We start from the raw sequence: 26,304 nt of genomic DNA on the forward strand, positions 1-26,304 counted from the left end.
AAGGAGAAAAGAAGAGCCGCCCGAACTCGGGAAGCCGGTTCTCTGCCGCGGGACCACCCAGCCGGCCAGAGAAAGAGCGCGACTTCCGAAAACTGAACACCGAGCACGATAGCTGGACCAGGCGGCATCTGCCGAAACAATGGGAGCGGGGAGCCGGACAGGGGCGGGGCGCGAGGAGGGGCCCCGCCAATGATGGAAAGGAGCCGGCCTAAGGGGCGGGGCCCAGGGAGAAATTTAGCCAATGAGGTGGGGAAGCTCGGCGGGGGGGCGGGACCCTGCCAAACTACAGAGGCAGGGGGAGGGGCGTGGCCTTTCCCGGGGGCGTGGCGATCCGGCTCGAAAGGCGGGGCCTGGGTGGAGCCCAGCCTATAGCAGTTGAGAAGCCAGATTGAAGGGGCTACTACTAGTCTAGTGCGAAGCCCGGCCAATGGAGGGGGAAATTGGAGGCAAAGGGGGCGGGGCCGGAGTGGAGCAAGGCCAAAGCGGGCGGCCGGCGTGCTTGGGACCACGTGACTGAGCGGCACGCCTGAGAGCTCGTGGCTGCACGAGGCTGCCAGAGCGGCGTGATGGGAACGTGCTGAGCACCAGCTTGCGCTCTCGCGAAAGCCTCGCGACAATTAGCAGCCCCGGGATCAAGCGTTGGAATCGCGCTTGCGCGCAACGCCCCTCGCGGCTTCCCGCGTTTTTCTGGATTCTTCCGCCAGCAGAAGGGCAGCGGCGGGCGTCTGTGCCGGAGCTGGGGGCACCACAGAAAGCTGAGTGACCCAAGGCCGTGAGTTTTTCTCAACCCTGCTCAGCCGGAAGTCACTGTTCCAGGTTCAGACAGTGAGGCCTCCTCTTTGACCCAAGAATACGGCCTCCTTGCGCACTCCCGGCCCTGAGAGAGGAACTCCCCCACCCTGGGCCTCGAGGCCGAGAGCCCCATCCCCAGACCCGGAGAGACTGTTGGTGTTGTTTTCTGTAGGCTCCCCAGAGCAGGCCCCTTGGAAAGAAAGGGGCCGGGCGGGCGCGGCTGGAGAAGCGGCGCGGTGGGAGCCCTTCCTCTGTCTCCCCGCAGCCGGAGCACCATGCCTACCCTGCGCTCCTCCTCCTCCCAGCCCCAGAGCGCCTCCTCCCCGAGCCGTGTGTCCTCCCCACTGCAGGGAGCAGTGGCCGGGGGACACAGGGGCTTTCCTGCGTCCAGTTCGTCGGTCACCGTGCCGTGTGATGACAGGGCCTCGGACCAGGCTTCCGAGGGGTGAGTGGTGTTGGGGAGGCAAGGTCCCAGGGTCCCGCGGCATCGGCCGCCTGGCCCTCTGTGTGCATGTGAGCGTATGGAGACCTCAGAGACGCTGTCCTGGTTTGGAACAGCGACCCCCTTCAGCGCTGCCCGCTGCTTTTTGGCCGCCCCACGTGGTGTTGGCACCAAGAGAAATCCGGCGTGTTCTTAATGCCTTATGCTCTCAGCCTTCCCTGAGCGCGTATGTCCGTCCCGCGTGTACACCCTCCGGGGGAGGGGGGCGGGGGGAGTAAAGAGTTCTGTATTTGTTGCCTGAGAAATAAGATGTAGTTTTGAGTTGGTGCCCTGTAGTCGCTTTATTTGGCGATTTTATCAACAAGTCCATCTATCCTTATCGGTTACCGTTCATGAGCTTATTCTGTGAAGGTTATGATAGCATATCTTGCTTTTTTATCTTTCCAGGAAAAAAATTATCTCATACAAGATCTGATTTATCCCCTGGTTGTTTTAATTGGCCTCCTCTGAATCATTTCTGCTTCTGTCAGTGCTCCTGTTGGGGACCAGATTGTTATCTGTGCTGTGGACTTAGCTCTAATCAATAGGACGTGTGAATTTGTTTCAAGGGGTGAAGTTTACCTGCATGCACACGTTAATCTCCTGTTTATGTACGAGTAATATTTGACTTCCGAAGCCCGTGCTGATTTTTCTCGACCCGGCAGTGATCGCCCTGCCTGTTTAAGTGAATATCACTTGGTTTTCTTGTTCAGAGAAAATATGAGGAAGGGGCTGTCTTTCACCCACCTCAGTTCCTCATTCTTCATTTCCATTGTGTTATTCAAGTGAAAGTTTTCCTTTAAGACTTTGTCCCTACCTCCTGGCACCGGTAAGCTCATCTCTTCTTAAAATCTGAATCCGTTTTTCCGGTGGAGAGGGGGTGCAGTTAAAGGCAAAGAGAAATTGTAATCCACTTATCCTTTGATGTGGAGGGGCTGAGGCGTTGTATCTAAGGAACCATGCTCCCTCATAGGGAGAGTGATTCTGTGTCAGCTGATGAAGGCAGTGACTTTGAAGACAGTTTGAGACGCAATGTGAAGAAGAGAGTGGCCAAACGACCACTCAAAACAACCCCAGTGAGTCGGTTTTGTTTTTTTGAACCTGGTCTGGGAAGTGGCAAAAAAAAAAAAAGCTTAGAAGAGGCTCAGGCGCTATGTTTGATGAAAGGGCAAGACTAAGGAATGTTAAGGGACAGAAGTAGGAAGAAGGCAAATTTTGGAGAGAAAAGAATAAGATTAGAGAGTGTTAGAATATAGAGGAACAGGAACGGGGCTAAAGGACTTTTAAAAGGAGACAAAGTTAGAAATAAAGTTTGCAGTATAAAAATCAGTTATTTTCGTTCGGAGTCGGTAACTCGAGCTCTGCTGTGGAATTGGCAACTTAAGCCTTCCTGCATGATGATGATGATGAGACCAATTGTCAACATCACTTTCACTTTTTAAAAATGTTCCTGATCTCTTTATACTTACTAGGTGGCAAAACATCCAAAGAAGGGGTCCCAAATGGTACGTGGTCATGGCCAGAAAGAGTCAGAGCCACCAGCCAGTGATCTCTTTGATGCTGTGAAGGCTGCCAAAAGTGACATGCAGGTAAAACAGAGTGTCTCACCTCTGTTTCTTGATACCATCTCACCCTTTGTAGAGTGGAGAGATAAGGACAAATGTCTACAAACTTGCTTGAATGTGGACATTTTAGTGAACATAACCTATATATCATGAAAGACAGATAAGACCGTGGAGTGAATCCTTGAAGTGATATAAGGGAGACCTTGGTAAGAGAGAACGTTCCTTTCCTAAAAGTATCGCAGGATTGATTTTGCCTTTATTGATTGATAGAGGAGGCAAGAGAGGTATTGGATAATCTAGAGAGAAAGCTTGGATGTGCATGGCAGTTTGTTCACCCTTGTCATTTTTTAGCTCCACTTTGACAGTTATACTTAATTCTTTTTTCCCTCTCCACATTTCTTTTTCTATAATTTTCTTGTTATTCTATTGTCATGTAAAATCGTATAAGGCTAACATGTAATTTTAAATTTTTTAAATGAGCACCCAGATCTCTAGCCCCAGCTCGAGAAATGAAACATTAATAGTACTGTAGAGGCCCTTGTATATCTTCTCTCCACCCTACCCCCACAGTCCCCTCACCACCCAGAGATAGCCACTAAAGTAAATTTTGTTAATCATTCCCTTGTCTTTTATTATAGTTTTATCACCAATGAATGTGTTCCTTAATTAAATAAATGAATTCTTTTTTTTTTTTTGAGGAAGACTGTCACTGAGCTAACATCTGTTGCCAATCTTCCTCTTTTTTTTTCCTTCTCCCCAAAGCCCCCCAGTACGTAGTTGTATATTCTAGTTGTAGGTCCTTCTGGCTCCGGTATGTGGGACACTGCCTCAGCATGGCTTGATGAGCAGTATTAGGTCCACTCCCAGGATCCGAACAGTGAAACCCTGGACCACAGAAGCAGAGCGCATGAACTTAACCACTCAGCCACGGGGCTGGCCCCTGAATCATTCTTTATATAGTCTTCTCTGACTTAATTATTTCAATTGTTTGATATTCACCCATGTTGGTGTGTAACGTAGACTTTTATAGTTTTTAGAAAAGTTTTAAATTTTCACACATATGGAGTTTTTCTATTTATATTTCTATTATTGATTGTAGTTTCTATATTGTAATAAAAAAATGTGGTCCTTGAAACTTATAGAGACTAACTTTCTGACCTAGCATTTCGTCCATTTCCGAAACTATTTTACGTGTGCTTGAAGAGATTATGTGTTCTCCAATTGTTGGGTGCAGTGTTCTCTTGGGTGAGATCAAAAATGTTAAATGTGATAACTGCTTTGATATTTTTACTGAGTTTTTTGGGGGGGAGGGTGTTGTTGTTTGATATATCAATTACAGTGCAAGGTGTGTTAAAATCTACAAAGGTGACTTTTTCAGTTGCTCCTTTTGTATTCATGCCCATCTTTGCCTTAAATATTTTAAGGCTTTGTTTCCTAGTAAATTGAACCTTTTTTCTTATATACGGACACTCTTTTATCTTTATACTTTAAGACAAAATATTGTTTTGTATTAACAAACCTACACTAGCTTTATTTTTGGTTAGTATTTGCCTAGTGTCTTCTTTCCTTTTACTTTCAATTTTCTATGTATGTTTGGAGTCTGTCTCTTGCATACAGCATATATCTGGATTATGTTCTTTAATCGATGCTGTTAATCTCTCCTTTAATGAGAGTTTAGTTCATTTACATTTATTGTCGCTACTGATCATTTGAATTTATTTCTATAATTTTATGTGCTTTCACTTTAACTTCCCTTTTCTGTTTCTTTTTCACCTTTCCTTGCTTGCTTTTGGATTTCTGTCTTCTGCAAGAACCTAAGCACGTTTTAATTCCAACTGCCCCTTCCAATTTATATGCTGTTGTACAGTGTTTTCGTTCTGTCCATTCCCCCTCTCCCAACAAATTAGACATTACTGTTTTATACAGTGTTTGTTTATACTTACCTACATTTTTATCATTTTTTTTTTTACCATTCCTTCTCATATCTTCCATACAGAATCATTCTCTTGTGGTTCAAAGTTTATTCTTTAAAATTTCCTTTAGATGGAGTTTACTAACAAACTCATTTTTTTGCTTGTATAAAATGTGTTTTACCCTTGTTCTTGAAAGGTTGTTTGCTGGGTTTACAATTCTAAGATGACGTTTTTTCTCTCAGCATGTTAAAAAGATGATTTCACTGCTTTCTAACTTCCCTTATTGCTGCTGAAAGTCAGCTATCAGTCTAAGTTAGTGCTAATACAACAATTTGTACCTGTGGAAACGTTCTATATCACTGATGTTTAGTATAGTATCCATTAGTCATATGTGGCTGTTGAGTGCTTGAAACGTGGCTGATGTGACTGAAGAACTGAATTTTTAATTTTTTTTTGATTTAATTCTAATAACCACATATGGCTAGGGGCTAACATATTTGTGCAGATCTAATTTGGAAATGTTTTTGTTTGTAAGTGTTAAATGCAAATCCTTTGTAAGTGATCTCTTTTTGCTTTGACTGTTTTTAAGATTTTTTTTACTTTTGTGTTCTGATGTTTTATAGAATGTTTGTAGGTGTAAATTTTCTTTTTATTTGTCATACTTGAGATCCATTAGCTTCCAGGCTCTGAGAATTGGTGTCTTTCAACAACTATGAAAATTCTTTATAAATACTGCCTCTTTCTCATTCTATTATCTTCTAGAATTCAGTTAGACATCATTAGAACTCACTCTATTCTCCATGTCTCTTAATAGCTCTTTCATTATTTCTGTTAGTCTCTATGGATTGCATTGTGGATAATTTCTTTGACTTAATCTTCTAGTTCACTCATCTTCTGTTCTCTGTCCAATCTGCTTTTAATCCAGTCATTGAAGTCTTAAACTTGATTTATTATATTTTCCACTTCTACAAATTTTGTTTGGCCTTTTTCAAAATTGATTGTTCTTTGCTTCTGCTTGCAAGATTCTCTTTTATTTCTTTAATCATAGTTAGGATAATAACTTTATAATCTGTAATAACACTAGTGTCTGAAGTCTGTGAGTATAATTCTACTGTCTGTTTTTTCTGCTAATTCTTACTTTCAGTGCCTTGTTTCTTTACTAGGTTTTACTGTGAGCCGCTCATTTTCCATGGAGCTCTGTATGTTGGAATTCTTTGGGGCCTGGGTTGAAGGTGGGTTTTTAAGAGAGGAACCTGCATTTGCTTCTGTTAGTTGACTGGGGACACTGCAGAATCACTTTTAATTAACTTCTCTGAGATTATTCTGATTGGTTAGGCAGTGTGAATCTGGACTGAAAATCCAGACATGAGAGCTGGTTTATAGTTATGAATTCTCAAGGGAGAATTCTATTTTTCCCCTCCACGTCACACTAAGGTCGTAACAAGTTACTTTTCTTGCTGTCCCCTTCTGACCTGTAGATTTATTGCTCATTCTTGCTTTTACGAGGATGTGACTCTTTGCAGGACCCAGCTTTATGCAGGAGCCTCCTTTTGGACTACTCTTCTTGGAAAGCCCTCAGGCTCTGTCGCCAATGTTCTGCATTCCATGTGGTCCTCTGGACAGAAAGCCAGAATTCCCAGGGTTTCATAGACCCCTCAGGGCAAAAGTCAGCTTGCTCATCTCCCAGTATTGCTACCTTCACTTCATTTTTGGCCTATACAAAATTCTGCCTTTCATTCCAGTTCAGCAATACATTGTAAAACATGTTTTTAATATTTTAATCAGAAGTTTAGATACTTCAATTGGGAAGGTCATACAGGATTTCTAGTCTGTCATATTTCCAGAAATAAAAATCATCCATATTGTTTTCCTAGTCTTTGGTGGATGAGTGGCTGGATAGCTACAAGCAAGACCAGGATGCAGGATTCCTGGAGCTCGTTAACTTTTTCATCCGATCTTGTGGATGTAAAGGTGAGGAAATTCGTACCCCTTTCTAATTCCCAGCTTTTTGCTCCAATGTTATGAAACTTTTCCTCCATTTAATGAGTAGGATTAGGTATGTCTTAAATAAAGGGAGAAAGTAAAGCATAAGAAAAGTTTCACTTATTTAACTACAATGTTGATTGGAAGTGACCCAGTAGGAAACTATGCTGGTTTGTAGATAAGACCCTTTGGGGAAAAATAACTGTTCGTACTAATGCAACGTTATTGATATTCACAAATTTGGAAATGGACCATCAGACATCTTTTAGTCTTCCTTTCTCTAGATGAAATAATCTTTTATTTTCTTACTCCTTATTTCTCAGCCACTTTATCCCATATTTCTCTACTGAAGCTGTGGGCCCCCAGATCCCCAAAGTCCATGACCTAATTTATTGGGGCATATAGTCTCAGGTAGGTTGTATTATAAGAATCCAGAATCAGTGTAGTTTTATTGCTTTCTTTGGTTTTAGTTTGTTTGGATTTTTTTTTTTAACTGTCGTTTTCCACTAATTGATTTCTTTGGGTTTTCTAGAAAGGTTGCCTTAGAGCAGATACACAGTCAGATGGTAGCAGATTTATGACTAGAATGCAGGTCTTCTGATTCCCCACCTAAGCTCTTTCTAGTATATTCCCTAGCTCATCTTTAGGTGTATGTGTAAATAGTCACAGTGTCCTGTTATTTTCCTTGTAAGTGTCTCATCTCCTCCGTTCCTCAGGCACTGTGACCCAAGAGATGTTCAGGAAGATGTCCAACTCAGAGATCATCCGGCACCTAACAGAACAGTTCAATGAGGTGGAGGAAGACAACCAGGATCCTCTTGCCACTCTTATTTCAAAATACAGGGCCCATTATCTTCTTCTTTCTGAGTCTGGGAAATAGGATAACTTTAGAAGGAGAAGTTCAATCTCTTGGGGGCAAATGGGACCCATATATATTACCTGAATATGCCTCTAGAGTTGAGAATAGCAGGAAATGAGATATAACAGAGATACATTTTTATTATACTATTGGATTTTGACATCCAAAGTCCCTATGGCTTCATACATCTGGTAATAAGTTTCCCATCCTTCTCGTAAACCCTTCTGTAGGACTCAGGAGACTATCCCCTGACAGCTCCAGGTCCATCCTGGAAGAAGTTCCAGGGTAGCTTCTGTGAATTTGTGAGGACATTGGTCTTTCGATGCCAGTACGGCCTCCTCTATGATGGCTTCCCTATGGACAACCTCATCTCCCTGCTCACTGGCCTCTCAGACTCCCAAGTCCGTGCCTTCCGTCACACTAGCACCCTGGCTGGTAAGCACTCATTTTTACTCTGTAAATGTTCTGGGAATTGGTAGGACTTTCCTCCCCTCTTCAGTCCTGGATCATCTTTCCAATCTACATCTTAGCTCTTTACTTCAAGGCCATGCTGCTTTTATCCCAAATCTCAATCCAGTTTCTCACTAGTGGAGTTGTAAAAACGGATGGATCACAGTGACGATTTCCAGCCTTGACATATTTCTCATAGCTCACCATTGGGAATATGCTGTGGATTAAAAGAAGCCCAGAAGAGTTAGGGAGAAAAAAGTCCACTCCAGAACAGTCAGTCATAGGATTTTAGGGTCACTTTGTTCTAGCTTTTCATTTTCGCTGCTCTTTTTTTCTATCTTTTTTGAACCTGCCCTTCCCCCTCTGACTCAAGTAATGATTCCCTTATCTTATTTTTCCTGACTGAAAGCTATGACACTAATGACCTCCCTGGTGAGAGTTGCCCTCCAGCTGAGTGTGCACAAAGACTACAATCACCGTCAGTATGAGGCTGAACGAAGCAAGGGGCCGGGACAGAGAGCACCTGAGCGGCTAGAGAGCCTGTTGGAGAAACGCAAAGAGGTGAGAAGTACTCCCTGCTTCTTCCCCCTCTCTTTCCCAGCTTCCTTTCATCCGCTGCTGCTGCTGCCGCAGCCCACTTAATCAGTCCCCAAGCACTTCTCTCTAGTAAGGCACAGGCCCCCAAGCAACCATTCAGATCACGAATAGTGGAGTCTGGCAATAGTTTAATAGACCCATTCTGTCAGGTTGTTGCATGTTCATCTTGTTTCTAGGATGTTGGCTCAAGAAATCATTTCTAATTTAGAGTAAATTTTGGATTTCTCTGTAATGCCACTGTTGCTTGGTTTCCATTGTCTACATTCATTACCAGAAGTGTTTAAGTGTTGTACCTCCATCTCATCTAAAGAGTTAAGTTTTGACTTTCTAGTCAAATGTACAGTGTACCGGTCACCTCAGGAAACTAAAGCCAACCACTGACAAAGGAGGCCGAGTTTTCAAGGAATGGAAAGAGCACAGGCCTTTCAGTTACTCTTGAATTTAAATTCTGTTCCAATTAGCTACTAGCTCCATGGCCTTATGTAACCTCTAAGCTTTAGTACCATCTCTTTAAAAAGGGGATAATTCAGGGCCAGCCCCATGGTGTAGTGGTTAAGTTCGGCCCACTCCACTTCGGCAGCCCGGGTTCACTAGTTCAGATTCTGTGCATGGACCTACCACTGATCAGCTATGCTGAGATAGCAACCCACATACAAAATAGAGGAAGATTGGCACAGATGTTAGTGCAGGGCTTCTTCAAGCCATAAAAAGAGGAAGACTGGCAACAGATGTTAGCTTAGGGTGAATCTTCCTCACCGAAAAAAAAGGGGGGGATGTTGATAATTCTGCCTTTTTATGAAAATTAAATGAGATGATGAGTAAATTACCTAGCTTGGCGCATAATAGGTACTTGCTTTGTTTCCTTTTAAACTTAAAAGACAACTGCTGGAAAACATAAGCCCAAACAAAATCTTTCACACTCACTAAACCTTTAATAGCTATATCTGTCATGAGGCTAACACTAATTCCCCCCCTTAATATCTGAGACTCCTCCACCATGAGGTTGGCCGAACTCACCGTGTCTAACTGTACTCACTGACTGTTTTCCTAGTCCTCACAAAAGATCTCTTCTCTGCTAAATCATTAGAGAAGGGAACTTTCCACTTCCTTCATGCTCTTTTGCTATTTTCACTGCCAGTATGATCTTAAACCTTAAATACATAGGTCTGTCTCAGATCTTAAATTATGTTCAGTAATGTGAATTTTTTTTCAGATTTCTCTAGCCTCTTACTTCATCAGTTTTCTTTCCCTTTTTGTCTTTAACCTCTCCCTCCCCACTCTTTTCTTCTTCTCACTTATAAATGTATATAGGCCCATGAATCTTCCCTTCACTCTTCTCCTCTGTGAGCTACTCCATTTCTATCCTTCCTTTTAGTATTTCCTTACTTCCTTAATACCCAAATGAATCCTTTTTGCTACCTGGCTTCTATCCTCATTTTTCTTTGAAATTATTCTCCCCAAACCAGTGACTCCTAATCCCTATGGCCAATGACTTTTTCTCAATCTCCGTTTTCCAAACTTCTGTAGAATTTGATACTAATGACTCACCTTTCTTCCTTCTATGCCTCTCCTTCCTTTTCTTTTAAGTATGAAATTTTTCAAACATTCAAAAGAATAGAGACACTGGTAGAATGAACACTATATACAAATTATTTAGATTTAACAAGTAATATTTCACCATATTTGTTTCCTCTGGTTTTTTTTTTGCTGTTTTATAGTAAATTGTGGACATATTGGTACTTCAACTTAAAGACTTAAATATGTCTTCTAAAAAATGACACGTTCCTACATAATTCCAATAATATTTTCACATCCAAAAATATTAACAGTGATTCCCTAATATTTTCTGATCCTAATTCATGTTTGAATTTCCCCATTTGTCCTCAAAATACCTTTTATATCTGGTTAATTCTAACCAGGATTTAATTAAGGACTATGCATTGCATTTGGTTGTTGTGGGTTTTTGGGGGGAAGGGGGCGTTTTGTTTTTTTTTTTTAAAGATTTTATTTTTTTCCTTTTTCTCCCCAAAGCCTCCCAGTACATAGTTGTATATTCTTCATTGTGGGTCCTTCTAGCCATGGCATGTGGGACGCGTGGCTTGATGAGCAGTGCCATGTCTGCGCCCAGGATCTGAACCAACGAAACACTGGGCCGCCTGCAGCAGAGTGCGCGAACCTAACCACTCGACCACGGGGCCAGCCCCTGGTTGTTGTGTTTTTTAAATTTTTTAAATTATACAGAACCTCTACCTCCACCCGTTTTTCCCCAATATGTTGATTTATTGATGAGGTAGGGTCAGTTGTCTTAAAGAATGTTCCCTTATAATTCTCCTTCCTTGGTACCTAGTCTTCTTCTAATCCAGGGTTTCTCAACAATAGCACTATTGACATTGGGAGGCTATGGTGCCATTGCAGGATATTTAGCAGCATCTCTGGCCTCTACCCACTAGGTGCCAGTAATATGTCTCCCCACTGTGACAACCAAAATTGTCTTCAGATATTGCTGTATGTCCCCTGGAGAGCTTCTAGTTGAGAACCACTAATCTAATCTCTTCCTTCTCTTTTTATTTGTTCCACTTCTGTCAAACAAACTATCTATTAAAAATTTACTTTCCCAATTATCGTTGGTCAAAAACATATATAGCTACCAGCTAGGGCCTCTGAATAGCCAAAGATAGGCAAAATAATCACAGAGGGAATGTTATTTTCTCCAAACGTAAAGAAACCTCTGAGGCATTAGTTGACTATAAACCTTCTTCCAGAATTAGAAGGTTTAAAAAGGCACATAGGATACTATGGGTTCTGATTGTGTCTTGTAATAAATAGGAAGTAGGTTGAAGTCATACTTTTCTATATTTTTCTGGCCTTATGCTGTTGGGGTACAAGAGAGATTGACCTGTTCCTCCTTGTCCTTCAGCTCCAAGAGCATCAAGAGGAGATTGAGGGGATGATGAATGCCCTCTTCAGGGGTGTCTTTGTACATCGGTACAGGTGAGTTAATGGGCTCCTCTCGTTGAAGCAGCTGGTGCTTAGTTATGGAATCTGTAGAAGTAGCACAGCTCCCTCCTAACCCTGAGTTATTTGGTTAGTCCCGGAACTGATGCAGCTAGAGCAAAAACTCTAACAGTCACTGTTTCAAATTTGTAAAGTTTAGGTTATCCCCACCTATGAAGGATCTTGTAAGCTCTTCTGGGAGAGAAAATAAGAAGATGAGGCATTACTGAGTATTCTTCTCCAGCTTTGCCCAAGGCTTCCCTTGCTCCATCTTCCTGGAGCCGGAGACTTGAGAGGACAAGAGCAGAGAGCCAAAAGGCAGGGCTTTTCTGAGTGTGTGCAGCTTGGCAAGCCTTTGACTAGCCCAGCCTGCTGTTTTACTGTGCTAAAGGCAGGGGAGTTTTATTCTGTTCAAAGAACTGGTAGAATTAAGTTAAGAAGAGTGTTGGTATTTGTTTCTCACTCTTACCTAGATTTCAACCTCTGCCTTTCCAGAACCCTTAATGCTGATTTAATCTTTTCTTGAAGTGGAATTAAATAAAACACACACTCAATTTGGCCAACAGTTAAATTAACTTCCAAAATCAGTTTTTAAAAGAGGCATGGAGGATAAGTTCAACTATTTTATTGGCTGGTTACAGAAAGAAAATGTTTACTTTTTTATGTATTGTGTTTACCTTAGGAGGAGGAAATGAAAGGCATGGTACATGATATTTAGTCAAGAAAATAGATTCTTCTATTACAGGGAGATGTCTGGTAGAATGCAAAGTGAGTTTGGAGAGAAGGTGATAAGGGTCAGTTTGTCTCTCTGTGCCTAGGGATGTCCTTCCTGAGATCCGTGCTATCTGCATCGAGGAGATTGGGTGTTGGATGCAAAGCTACAGTACCTCTTTCCTCACTGACAGCTATTTAAAATATATTGGCTGGACCCTGCATGATAAGGTGAGAGTCGAGTCTGTCTCCTTTCCCCTCTTCCCTGCCCTAGGACGCTTCAGTTTTTCCTGGTCCTGCCGCTTAGGTGTTTGACTAGTAATCAGTGATCAACCCATCAAGGCACTGAACCTCAAAACTCCCCCAGTATTGGGGAGGGTAGGATAAGGTTGAAGAGAGAAAGACATATCTAGGAGGTGAAATGCCTCAAAACCAGAGTAGAAGGGAGGAAGACTTTCCCTATGAGAAAGCAAGAAAGTTATTGATGGATTGGCAATACAAGTGCTAGGGTGCTAGCCAAAAGATCTTTTTCATCGTGATTGCTAAATTCTGCTGTGACCCTTTTGTTTTTCAAAGAAGAAGACAGCCGTTCATTGTCTCTGAGACATCTCAGAGTCCTCGGTATAAGGGACATCGAGGCCCAGAATGAGTAATCTGAGAGGGGAGTATCGAGGCCCAGTAGGGGTAAATAGAGGAGTAGCAGTCATATTCCCATTCTCCTCAATAGCATCGAGAAGTCCGTCTGAAGTGCCTGAAGGCTCTGAAAGGGCTGTACAGCAACCAGGACTTGACTGCACGCCTGGAGCTCTTTACCAGCCGCTTCAAGGTAAAATTGAGATGGGACTCACTTTTACCTTGTGCTTGGCTCTTTCTTGTGGTTCCTGTTTCCCTACCTCATCCTTCCACTTCTCTTGCTCTTATATGTCTATAGCTATCCCAGCATCTGCTTTTATACCCTCTCTTTAGAAATCTCTAAATTCTTAGAAAGCATGTTGTTTTCGGACAGATAAAATGAGGTATTGAGTGATGTTCTCCTTTCAACAGGACCGGATGGTTTCCATGGTCATGGACCGAGAGTACGATGTGGCAGTGGAGGCCGTCAAGTTACTAACAGTTATCCTTAAGTGAGTCCTGGAAAGTGGGGAGGCAAACATCTCAGACTTTTACCTTACCAATTTCGGAAAGGCTCCTTCTGAGTCCAATCCCTCCACCTGTTATAGGTTGACTCTTCCTTGTGTAATGACTGGAAGACAGGTCATTCCTGAGTTACAAGATCACCAGGGGGGGAAGTTTCCTATCTTCTCTAACTCTCCATACCCCTCCGTCTTCCATTCTTCATTTAAAAGTTCTTTGTGAGTTAATCCTCATTGTTTTTGCCTTTTTGTTTCTAGCCTTAGTTGTGCTAGAAGACAGCATCCACGTCCACCTGCTCTTTCTCCTTTTCTCTTGGCAGGAACATGGAAGGGGTGCTGACAGATGGAGACTGTGAGAGCGTCTACCCTGTTGTGTATGCCTCTAACCGAGCCCTGGCCTCTGCTGCAGGGGAATTTCTATACTGGAAGTGAGTGAGGCTCCTTTCCTTTGTTCCTTTAACACCATCCTCTGTTGTTTTCTGTCCCTCAACTGTTGCTGCTCTTCCTAAGGACTCTTTCTACCTAATAAAGTCTCTTTTTGTGTCTCCTTTCTCCTCTTAGCTCCTTGAGGCTTTCCTTAGCTCTGCGCCTCCTCTTCCCTCGTACCCCTCCTTGCACTGTTTCTTCCCTCCGTGGTGATTATTCCACCCCTTATTTCTTCCCTTGCTGTGCCCCTTTCCTGTGTCCCTTCTACTAGGCTCTTCTACCCTGAGTGTGAGACAAGAACAGTGGATGGGAAAGAGCAACGCCAAAGCCCCCGCTCCCAGAGGACTTTCTTCCGTCTTCTGCTGTCCTTCTTTGTGGAGAGTGAGGTGATGTATAGAAAGGAGCTGTTTGGCTATTGTGCATAAGACCTGCAGGTACAGAAGGATGACAGCTGGCACTATAGAAGGAGAGACCTGTTAATCAGTAGCCACTTCCTAGAGTTTTTTTAATGTGGCTTCAGTAACTTAACGTTTACCTTCTTCCACAGCTCCATGATCATGCAGCTTATTTGGTAGACAGCCTATGGGACTGTGCAGGGTCTCAGCTGAAGAACTGGGAGAGTCTGACAAGCTTGCTTCTGGAGAAGGACCAGAGTATGTGCCACATGGTAGCTGGGGAAGGGGAACTTTTACCTCCTAGGAGGTAACCAGGAGAGATTTCTTTCCTGACTTATAAAAGGCATAGGTGTCGTGGGCAGTGGGAGTACCTGAGGGACTTGGAGATGGAGGGTGGCTAATCTATGATTCTGTTTTTCATCCTCCTACCAACCCAGACCTGGGCGACGTGCAGGAGAGCACACTTATAGAAATCCTCGTGTCCAGTGTACAGCAAGCTTCAGAGGGTCACCCACCTGTGGGGCGGGTCACTGGAAGGAAGGTATGGCATGAAGAGTGGGTTAGGTTGGTTAGCAATACTGAATGCAGACAGATACTGTCCATCCTTATCCTCAAGTCTTGGGTTAGGGTGCCCCTCAAAGAATTCCATTTCTGGAAAACAGAAATATGAAAGCAGCTGCTGAATTCTCTTCTCTTTCCTGGTACGTAAGATCGTGGGGAGAAGGGATACATGTACACACCCTCTGGACCCAGTGTTTCTCCACACCTCCCCCTCCCCCGCCTCCATGACTCTATTTCCAGGGCTTAACCCCTAAAGAACGTAAGATCCAAGCCAATGACAAAGTGAAGCTGACTGAGCACCTCATCCCCCTGCTGCCCCAGCTCCTGGCCAAGGTAGAGCTGCCCCACTGTTCAGCATCGGGGAATGAGTGGGTGAAAGGAAATGGCCTCCGGTGAGCAATGGGAGTAAGAATTAGCAGTGTATCTGCTGATAAGTAGCTCTCCCTCTCAAACACCAGTTCTCAGCTGATGCAGAGAAGGTTGCCCCCCTGCTCCAGCTTCTCAACTACTTTGACCTCAACATCTACTGCACCAGGCGCTTGGAGAAGGTGAGGAGGAAGGAAGATGTACTTCCTATACCTTGCTGCTTCCCTGCCAGAGCCAAAGATTCTACTGCCAGTATCTGGTTCTTCTCAAGAACCTGGGTTCCAGAAAATCAGTAAGCCTCCCCTTTCTTAGGCTTCTTATCCTTGAAGTTTAATGCTTTCAACCCTATTTCTTATCTCCCCCAGCATTTCTCCCCTCCAGGAGAGTTGTCCTCCCCACCTCCCCCACAACACTATCTTCTCCTACCTTTTTTCCTCAGCACCTGGAGCTGTTCTTGCAGCAACTCCAGGAGGTGGTGGTGAAGCATGCGGAGCCAGCGGTGCTTGAGGCTGGCGCTCACGCCCTCTATCTGCTCTGTAATCCTGAGTTCACCTTCTTCAGCCGGGTGGACTTTGCCCGCAGCCAACTGGTGGATCTGCTGACCGACCGCTTCCAACAGGAACTTGAAGAGCTGCTGCAGGTAGAAACTGGGGCTGAATGATGGGACACCCCAAACTCAGATGGGAGAGGGCTACAAGACAGGGAACCTGGATCTTTGAGTTCTTGGGAAAATCCCATTCATGGACCTTCTTTCTTCCTCAGTCGTCCTTCCTAGATGAGGATGAGGTGTATAGTCTGGCAGCCACTCTGAAGCGCCTCTCTGCCTTCTACAAGTGAGTCAGCAGCTCACCTCCTGCTCCGTCTCCTGTTCCTACTGGTGTCTGGAGTTGATTCCTCCCATTCTGTTCAAATGTAACGTTTCCTTCTCCCCACCTGCAAGTGCTCATGACCTAACTCGCTGGGAGCTCTACGAGCCATGCTACCGACTCCTCCGGAAGGCTGTGGACACAGGAGAGGTTCCTCACCAGGCAAGTTGGAGATGTAGAGGCAGGCGAGGAGTTTTTCAGGGCCCCGTGTCCTAGGTGGCCAACTCTCGCAGGGGGCTCCAGTCCCAGGGATGTGGAGTAAACGCGAGGGGAAGATTGCGTGTGTGCCATTCCTTCCATTCCACTCTTAGAAAGTGAACTTTACTTTCCAGCGCCTGAAACGGCCATCTTCTCTGGTTTCCTGGGAGTCAAGGGTAATATTGAGGGATTTTAGGAGACTTCAGGTAAATTAGGGAGAGGTGGCAGGATAGAATCCTCTGAAGATGGTCTGGAATCAGTTCGTTTCCACCAGGAAAGGGATTGGGTCTCTCCTAATCTCATTTTTCTCTTCTTCACTGCTTTTGTCTCTCTTCACTACACTGTGTGTCTGCCTGTCTGTCTGTCTCTCTCTCTCTTTTTCTTTCTCTCCCTCCCTATCTGCCCCTCACTCATCTGACCTACCCCTCATTTTTGTGACGTTTGGTTCTTACAGGTGATGCTGCCAGCCTTGACTCTTGTCTATTTTTCCATTCTCTGGACACTAACACACGTTTCTGGATCAGGTGCTTCCCAGGTAAATATGGGTTTGAGTAGGGGGAACAGGAATGGAGGAGCCTGTATCTTCATTCCTTCCCTTCAAGCCACTGTCTCCACAGAAGCAGCTGATGAGCTTGAAGGGCAGGATGGTGGCCTTCTGCGAACTCTGCCAGAGCTGCCTCTCAGATGTGGCTCCTGAGATCCAGGAGCAGGTGAGCATTTACTCAGGTGGGACTAAGGAGGCAGGTCTCCCCCCATGGTCTGAGGAACCCCATTCTAAGGAGAAATTAGCTGTGTAACTTCCATCTTGGTCAATACTCTGTCCTTTTTAAGCATTGTTTTTTTCCCCAACAGGCTTTTGTCTTATTAAGTGATCTGCTTCTCATCTTCAGCCCTCAGATGATTGTAGGGGGACGTGATTTCCTTAGGCCCCTTGTCTTTTTTCCTGAAGCCACTCTCCAGTCTGAGCTAGCCAGCTTCCTCATGGACCACGTCTTCATCCAGCCTGGAGAACTGGGCCGTGGTACAGGGACTCTATATATACCTGGGGCTCAATAAGGGTTTGGGGCTTGGGCCTGCCTCAGGCATTTGGGGCAGGAGGCCTAAACCTGTGATTCTGATATTTCCTTTCTGCATTTGATGTGAGCCAGGTCATTCCCAGGAGGATCATTTAAAGATAGAGCAGCTGCACCAGCGTCGCCGCCTCCTGGCCGGGTTCTGTAAGCTGTTGATTTATGGGGTGCTGGAGATGGACGCAGCCTCAGATGTTTTCAAACACTACAACAAGGTCCAGTGAGACATCAAGTTGAACACAGCCATGACTTCAGAGACTATAGCACTACAGAAAGGAGGGTGGGGGAGATGATGGTATCAAGCTTAAAGGAGAAGTAGGTGGGAAAAAGTAATCGGAGTTTAGAATAAAGGGACAAAGAAAAGAGAGTTATGGGGCCAGCCCCATGGCCAAGTGGTTAAGTTCGCACGCTGTGCTTCAACTGCCCAGGGTTTCACTGGTTCGGATCCTGGGCACGGACATGGCACCACTCATAAGGCCATGCTGAGGCGGCATCTCACATAGCACAACGAGAGGCACTCACAACTAGAATGTTCACAACTAGAATATACAACTGTGTACTAGGGGGCTTGGGGGAGAAGAATTAAAAAAAAAAGCGTTAGTAGTAAATAATTATGGAGAAAAAGCTGTTAGGAGGAAGAAATTCATTGGAAAGGAAATATGTTATTCTTCCTCCAGAAATCTTTTTTTTTTTTCTGTGAACCCGGTCTATGTGATGGGAACGTAAGAAGGAAAAAGTAAATGGAAGAGGGATCAGTCCTCACAAAAGGTTTCCTCAACCCACCGCTGTATTGATTTCTGTTTATTGAGCACCTGCTATGGTCCAAGCACCATTCCGGTCACTAAGGACACAGCAGTGACCAAAACAGAAAAGTTCCTGCTTCATGGAGCTTCGTTCTAGTGGGGAGAGACAGCTAGTGAAGGCTTCAGTGCTGAAAGAGAGTGGGCCCTGACAAGCTTACTATCCTTCTTCTCCAAGAAATGGGCTGAGGGCAGAGTTTCTTCCCTTATTTATTTGCCTAAACTCTGATTTCTTTGGGGCTTTGCTTCTAATTGGCTAGAGGTAAGGTCTAGTCTGAGTTATTTTATGCTTAAGTTCATGTTTCTCTGCCTGAGGCACTTTCGGCAGGAGACATGATTAGGATGTGAAGGAAGAAATAAAACAGAAACTGTCTTTTCTTATGGTCAAACGTTATCTTCTCCATTTTCTCTCCCTCAGTTCTACAATGACTATGGTGACATTATCAAGGAAACATTAACTAGAGCAAGGCAGATTGACCGAAGTCATTGTTCCCGCATCCTGCTGCTGAGCCTCAAGCAGGTACTCCCTTCTGCCTCCAGTGCCTCAAACCCATGACATGCCCTGCCTGTAGTCCACAACCTCTATGTCCGCCCCCAGCCGTGCAGAACGTGAGATCCTTAAGAGCAGGAACTTTCTGATTTATTTTGACTCTTACTTTCCATGGCAATCCCTTTCATAGCTAGCAGACCCATAGAAAGTATTTTTTAACTGACTGGGCAGTTTCCACTCCAACCCCATAGAAATCTAACAGTCAGGGCATGGGAGCACCAACAATAAAGTGATAGGGAATTCCTGGTTTTTTTCTGGGATGTTCTCGCTCAGCCTATTAAGTTACCAGAGACATTTTTATCTATTGTTAAAGAGCAGGGGTGAATGCTTTCTCTGTTGGAGGGGGTCAGGGATAGGGCCACTGTCCTGGGAGGAAATAAAGTAAAAATAGCAGATGGCGTCCCCAGCCTTTTAGAATTTCTGGGCAGAGAAGGGAATGCTATTCTTCTCTATTTCTGCCTTGCTCCTCTCTTTCCCAAATGTACCATGTCTCCTGGACACAGTTATACACAGAACTGCTACAGGAACAGGGGCCCGAGGGCTTGAATGAGCTTCCAGCCTTCATCGAGATGAGGGACCTGGCCCGGAGGTTTGCCTTGAGCTTTGGACCCCAGCAGCTACAGAACCGTGACCTTGTGGTCATGCTACACAAGTAAGGAAGTATTGGTTGGAAGTCAAGGTACTTGAGTCTTCCTAAGAGGGCTGAGCCAGAGTCTGTGTACAGGGAGAGCTGGGAGTGAGATCTTGGAGTGAGGATAAGCATGTTGAGAAGTACAAGTTGGGTTGGCAGGTAGGTATGCTCTGGGAGGCAAGCTGGGTGCAGGGGGGGGTGCACTTAGACAGGATGCCTCTGTCCTGGGAGGGAAGTGGGAAGGAACTGTCTTCCTGAGATAATTCTGCTCAACCTAGGGAAGGCATCAAGTTCTCCTTGTCAGAGCTTCCTGCAGCTGGCTCCTCTGGTCAGCCCCCAAATCTAGCATTCCTGGAGCTCCTTTCAGAGTTTTCTCCCCGACTCTTCCATCAGGACAAGCAGCTACTGTAAGTTAGTAGGTGGGTGGATGAAGATGTGAATTAGGAAAGGAGGGTGTGGTGAGGGCCATTGACCACTTCATCCCACTCCTTCCTTAGACTGTCCTACCTGGAAAAGTGTCTGCAGCATGTCTCCCAAGCACCTGGCCATCCGTGGGGTCCAGTCACCACCTACTGCCACTCCCTCAGCCCTATGGAGAATACAGCAGAGGCCAGCCTTCAGGGCTACCCCCGCTCCAAGAAGAGGCGCATTGAAGGTAAAAGGCTGTGTATTATGCTGTGTGTGTGGACGTCAGGTACTCAGCACTGCTGCTTTTATTGCCACTACCTAGACAAGCAGTATGTGGTCTTTTACCTCCATCAAACTTTTGCCTTTGGTCAAATAAAAAATATTTTTAAATACTTCTACTATCGTTATGAGTACTCATTTTCTTCAAGGTTTATCTAGCCAACTAAAATAGGAAAACTCTATGAAAATTCAGATAGAAACTAATGACAAAACCAAAGATTGAAGTAAGAAATCTGTATATTTAGGGTGCCCCTCCTTGACATCTTGTATTCTGTTATTTGCAAGATCAATCTGCAAGGAGACAGGAGAGATGTGCTCTCACATCTGTCTCCTTGATCCAGGGCTTGGGGAAAAATTTATGGGATGAAGGACAGGCCAGTCTGAAGTGTGGAGATAGATGATTGGAGGTAAGGAAATTACTGGATCATGGTAACTCTATGTTTAACTTTTTGAGGACCTACCAAACTGTTTTCCAGAGTGCCTTAATCATTTCACCATTCCAGCAGCAGTGTACAGGGCCCCCAGTTTCTCCACATTCTTGCCAACAGTTGTTATTATCTTTTTTATTTTATCCCTCTCCTTGTGGCTATGAGTTAGCATCTCATTGTCGGTTTTTGTGTGTGTGTGTGTGTGTGTGAGGAAGATTGGCCCTGAGCTAACATCTGTGCCAATCTTCCTCTATTTCATGTGGCATGCCACCACAGCGTGGCTTGATGAGCAGTGCTAGGTCTGCGCCCGGGATCCGAACCTATGAACCTCAGGCCACTGAAGCGGAGTGCGGGAACTTAACCACTACACCATGGGGTCAGACCCTCACTGTGGTTTAAATTTGCCTTGCCCTTCTAAATAATAATGTTCAGCATTTTTTCACATGCTCATTGGCTAATTGTATATCTTTGGAGAAATGTCTATTCAGATCCTTTGCTCATTTTTAAATTGAGTTCTTTGTCTTTTTATTTTGAGTTGTAAGAGTTCTTTATATAATTTAGATACAAATCCCTTTTCAGATATCTGATATACAAAAATTTTCTCCCATTCTGTGGGTTCTTTTTGTTTTCTCAGTGGTGTCCTTTGAAACACAAAAGTTCTTAATTTTGATGAAATCCGACATGTCTGTTTTTCCTTTTGTTGTTTGTTCTTATTGTGTCTTATCTTAAGAAATCTTTGCCTCGTACAAAGTCACAAAGATTTACTCCCATGTTTTCTTCTAAGAGTTTTCTTGTTTTAACTTTTACATTTAGGTCTGTGATCCATTTTGAGTTAGTTTTTGTATATGGTGTGAGGGTGTGAGATAGGTTACAACTTCTTTTTAATGTCTTCTGTATACCACCTAAAATTATCCCTTATACCACCAGGAAACTCTACCTTTAGTCAGTTAACCAAAAAATATTTGGTGAGGGCCTACTATTTGCAAGATACTGTATTAGGTGTTTTGGAGGCCATGAAAGATCCTCAAGCAGCTTACTATCTAGTAGGAAAGAGAGAAAAAACATGTATAGAAAATCTGAATTATGAACAGGCATTAGTAAATGAGTTTGACAGATGAATGCTGCAGAATTCAAGGAAGGAAGGGATCACTTTAAGTTTAGTTGATCTGTGAAGGCTTAATCAAGAAGCTGGAATTTAAGCTGGAGCTTGAAAAATGGATTTATAAATAAGATTTATGTAAGCTGAACAGAGGAAGAGTGAGTATCATGGATCAGCAGAATAGCACAGGCAGAACATAGAAAGCTATGTGTTAGCCAAAGCACATCGATGTGTAGATTGGTTTGCTTAGATCAGAGGGTTTGTAAAAGTAGGATAAAACTGAAAAGATTAGTTCCATTGTTCATTCAACAGATATCTATTGAGCACCATGTGCTGGGAACACAGCAATGAACAAAACTAGAGGTGAGAAGTGGCCAGATTCTGGATGCATTTGCAAGATACCACTAATAGGACTTTTTGACAAACTGGATGTGGGATGTAAGACAGAGGAGTTGAGGCTGACTCCAAGGGTTTTAGCCTAACAATTGGAAGGATGGAGTTCATAGCAACTGAGACGGGAAGGCTGTAAGATCGGGGCTTTGGTATTAGCTGTGTTGATTGGAGATGTTAGACAGACAGCTGGGGATAGGAACCTGGAGTTCAGGGGAGAGGCAAAAGCTTGAGATAAATTTGGGAGTTGGTATTTAACGTTGTGAACCTGAATGGCTGAGTAAGCCAGTGAAGATGGGGCAGTTGGAAGGTCTACGGGCTGAGACCTTGGGCATTACACCGTTAATAGGTTGGGGAGATTAGGAGGATCTACCTGCAGATACAAGCTCATTGCTGTGGCTCTTCCCTGTTTTCTGTAGCTCTCCACTTAAACCACTAGCAACTCACTTTCCAGTTACTGGTTTCAGCATACGAACATGGCCTTGGGGAGAGAGAGTAATTGGGGGTATGAATGTTTACAGTTGACAGACACTGATATCAATTTGACTTATGTTTTAAAATAGCATTACCTGGGGGGCTGGCCCCGTGGCCGAGTGGTTAAGTTCGCGCGCTCCGCTGCAGGCAGCCCAGTGTTTCGTTGGTTTGAATCCTGGGCGCGGACATGGCACTGCTCATCAGACCACGCTGAGGCGGCGTCCCACATACCACAACTAGAAGAACCCACAACGAGAAATATACAACTATGAACTATGTACTGGGGGGCTTTGGGGAGAAAAAGGAAAAAATAAAATCTTACCAAAAAAAAAAAAAAAAAAGAATGGAAAAAACATTCTTTTAAAAACAAAATAGCATTACCTGGGTTTTCTGAGACGTTTGTGGATTCTTTCTCCTCCTCTACCTTCTCAGATCACTGCAGGAGGGAGTTTCTTAACATTTTGAGCCTCAGGTCCTCCACTTATCCTTCATATCAGGACTGCACTGACATTGCAATCATCTCATTTTTTTCTGGCTTTTTTCTCTTCCTCCCTGTCCCTCATGTTTCCACCCTAGCTTCAAGTCCCAAAACTCTATTGCCATTTTAAGGTTTTTCTTAAAAAATCGTGAATGACTAGGACCTCAGATGTCTTCACCGATTGGCTGACACCTTTCAATCTTAAGGAATCTAACCCTCTCTCACATTTGTGTTCATGTGTTACTGTTTATCTGTGCAATGTATATTTAATTCTCTTTCCATCTTGTTTTTTAAACTATGCAGTAAGTTTTTCTTGGACAAGTCCTAGATACAATTCTATAAGCCTTACTTTTTAGTACATGGGGCTATACATTTAATATGTAGCACTCTGCTCATTTTTTAGTCATACCATAATGAGGCCATATGGGTTTTCTAGTCTCTTCTTTCTTAACTTTCCCAAACCAAGTCCTGGGCAGGTCTTAAAAAAGTAAACACATCTGTGGTGATACCTGGTCTACAGTTAATATGTGCATCTGTTTCTTTACAGGCCCCTCCAGGAGGCACAGAGAGGATATCTCTTCATCCCAAGAGGAAAGCCTGCAGCTGACCAGCATGCCACCTACACCCACCCTCACCTCCACAGCTGTGAAGACTAGGCAGCCCCTGGGGGGGCTGGAAGAGATGGAAGAAGAAGGCGGCTCAGAATCAGAGTTTACCCAAGGGTGAGGTCCAAGGGGAGAATCTGAGTGTCTGATTTCCCAGTTTGGTGTCTTGCCATCTCCATCTTGCTGTTTCTGTTCTGTTGTTCCTTCCTGCAGCACTCCCCCATTCTTAGGTTTTTCTCCAATCTTTTTCCATTTTTTTAGCTTTAAATTTTCTCTTTTTCCCTACACTCTGAGCTTCTCTCCCCTTTAACACTGGCCACTTTATCTCCTCTTCTTACCCTTTGTGTTTATCCCATCACTGATCCTACTTCATTCCCAACAGCCAACCCCTTTCAGGCACCCAGAGGTCAGAGTTCTCAAGCCCACATCATTTCCGGATTCCACTCAACCCTCCAGGTCCTGATCTGGGCAACCAGCTGACCCGGTGAGCTTTTCTCATCATCATCTATTTTCACATCAGGGCTGTCACCCACTGTGAGGGGCTTCTCCCTTTATCCAGTGCTTCTATTATGTGCTTTTCGGACTTGTTTTAACCACAGAACACCTCCTTTCAGGATAATGTGGAACCCTAGTATGTAAAACTGATATAAGTAAAGCTGCTCTGATTGAAGCAGAAGTAGGAACCTAGAGCCCTGCTCTACTTCCTGCCCATCCCTATGCCCCTGGGGTGCCTCAGGAGTCCTTAAACAGCAGTTGGAAAAACTCTGCTCTTTGCTGTTGCTGTCAGACTCAGCCTTATGGAAGAGGATGAAGAAGAGTTGGAAATTCAGAATGAGTCAAGTGAAGAATGGCAATATACAAACAAGGTGAGCGGCCGCAGCATACCCTCTCACTCTAGAACTAGAGACAGATGTGAGGAAGAGAAACGAGAGTAATTCTCCCGTCAGTCCTGCTGATGCCCATGTATATGAAAGCGGCTTAGGACTTTTGAAAGAATCACAGAGTGAAAGAGGGAGGTTTGTAAGTTACTTTGCACTTTGCTTGGACTTTACTTTTGTTAAAGAAATAGGGAAAAGAAATTAAAAATAGCAAAAAGGACTGGAGTAGCACTTGCCCTCTCAATCCTCAAATAAGTATTTTGTCTCGGAATCTCCTAAGAATTGAAGGGAGTCCTAGAGCTAGAGATGGAGGGTCGTCTAGTCCAATCTTGCAGCCATTCAGTAAGTCTCTTCAGCACGCGCACACAGGCACACTCCTGCCTTCCCTCCTGTCTCCTGAGAGGCCTGCCCCAGCCCCTTCTCCTCCACTTACTACCTTTTTGTGCCCTGCCTGCTTCCCCAGGAGGAAATGCTGCCAGTCTAGTAGGAAAAGCATGGAATTTGAGTCCTCAGTTCCACCACTTTTGGCTGCTTAACCCCTCTCAGCCTCCTCATCTTTAAAATGGAGCTTTTCCACAAAATACAAAGTGAAGGCACCTTATAAACTAAACAGGGTTATGTGTCTGCTGTTGTTCTCCTGCTCCCTTCTCTGCCCTTTGAGGAGGGAGAAAGGACGGAATAGAGCAGGTGAATGGAGGTGTTATGCTCAGAAGGAAAAACCAGACAATGACATCTTCAAACTGGAAACTAGAGAGCAAGACCTCTATTAAAATAGTCTTTCCTAAAGTTCCCTTAGGAAAAACCTCATTCTCTGGTTCCAAAACTGAGTGAATTTAAGGGGCTCAGTCGGCAGGCTAGGAGAAAAGACCCTTTTCTGGTGACTCCAGGAAGTCTAGGCCTGAGCCTGCTGCTTCCCCTGCCTTTGCGACTCTCCCCTCCCTGACCGTTCCAGGGACCCACCACAGCCTCGCACTTGTTCCTGTGAGACTGGAAAGGGCACTGTTTCTGTTCGCCATGTGACGGGAGTGGGGAAGGGTCTTTCTGACTTTTGACCTCATTGTCTCTAGCACTCTTCCCCCAGTGAGCACGGGCTGGACCTCTTAGATTCTACAGAGCTGAACATTGAGGTGAGCATCCCCCAACCAGACTGTGAAGGCAGGTTAAGAGGAGTTGTGTGTCCTTGGGAGATGCCGGTAGGTAACCCATGTCCCTGTCAAATAGGTGGAAAGAAGGCCCAGGGCCTGCCCTCTCAGCTGTCCCAGAGCTTCAGGAGTAGCTTTGAGGGGAGGGCAGGAGGAGAATGGTCATCTGGAGGACCTTGCAGTCGTCTCTTTGCCCTTTGCTGTGTAGTTACGACATTGTTTTTCCCTTCCATCTTTCTCATTGCAGGATTTCTGACATGACTCGGCCCCTCCTCATCTCCACGCTCCACCTCAGTGACATAACCACTTGGAAAAGGCAAACAGGAGAACAGAGCAAAAGGAACCATTACTTCCAGGCCTCCCCCTGGTCTCTGAGGGGAAGGAGAGGTGGGCTTTGCCTTTCTAACCTCACCTTTCTCTGAGGATGTTGGGATGGAGAAGCCTTAGGCCCCCTGCCTTCTTAATGCACCGTGGCTCTGTCCCTCTGTGTTTGAGCAGACTGCCTGTTTCCTGCTGGGTTTGGAGGGGTGAGGGCTTCTCCTCAGTATTGGAGGGGGGCACTGCCTCGTGTGTTGAATGGAAATAGCCAAGTAGTTTTCCTGTATTTTTGAAACATCTTTCCCAGCCTCTTCTGTGCCCTAGTGATTAGCCCAATAAACATGTTTGAATCAGCCGATTCCCAAAGTGTGGCTTGAGATTGTTAAACTCTTGGAGATCAGGTTCTTTGCTGGTGTCTTAAGTGGCTCTGCCTAGCCCCGTGGTCCAGTGTACAGATGCCAGCA

General features: G+C 44.6%; 1 protein-coding gene across 6 annotated transcripts; it reads left to right on the plus strand.

The window, feature by feature from the left end:
* Positions 1-589: 589 nt before the first annotated feature.
* Positions 590-26,304, plus strand: STAG3 (STAG3 cohesin complex component). 6 transcript variants are annotated; one of them, XM_014835940.3, is made up of 35 exons: positions 590-772; positions 1,058-1,237; positions 2,247-2,349; positions 2,746-2,862; positions 6,626-6,722; positions 7,451-7,527; positions 7,824-8,028; positions 8,453-8,604; positions 11,558-11,631; positions 12,453-12,576; positions 13,073-13,171; positions 13,390-13,469; positions 13,566-13,697; positions 13,799-13,906; positions 14,176-14,290; positions 14,452-14,557; positions 14,737-14,840; positions 15,101-15,193; positions 15,319-15,408; positions 15,666-15,866; positions 15,989-16,059; positions 16,167-16,254; positions 16,745-16,825; positions 16,893-17,000; positions 17,143-17,311; positions 17,439-17,575; positions 18,579-18,680; positions 19,214-19,362; positions 19,620-19,748; positions 19,839-19,996; positions 23,445-23,619; positions 23,885-23,986; positions 24,290-24,368; positions 25,448-25,507; positions 25,770-26,304. In XM_014835940.3, the coding sequence occupies exons 2-35, from the start codon at positions 1,068-1,070 to the stop codon at positions 25,776-25,778; spliced, it is 3,864 nt and encodes a 1,287-aa protein (XP_014691426.2). In that variant the 5' UTR covers positions 590-772; positions 1,058-1,067; the 3' UTR covers positions 25,779-26,304. The 6 variants fall into 6 exon arrangements, with proteins under 6 accessions (XP_014691426.2, XP_014691437.2, XP_014691447.2 ...); XM_014835951.3 differs by having other exon boundaries at positions 643-772; positions 16,908-17,000; positions 25,770-26,298; XM_014835961.3 differs by lacking the exon at positions 13,566-13,697 and having other exon boundaries at positions 643-772; positions 25,770-26,296.

Source organism: Equus asinus, chromosome 14 (assembly GCF_041296235.1).
Source record: "Equus asinus isolate D_3611 breed Donkey chromosome 14, EquAss-T2T_v2, whole genome shotgun sequence".
Classification (NCBI taxonomy): domain Eukaryota; kingdom Metazoa; phylum Chordata; class Mammalia; order Perissodactyla; family Equidae; genus Equus; species Equus asinus.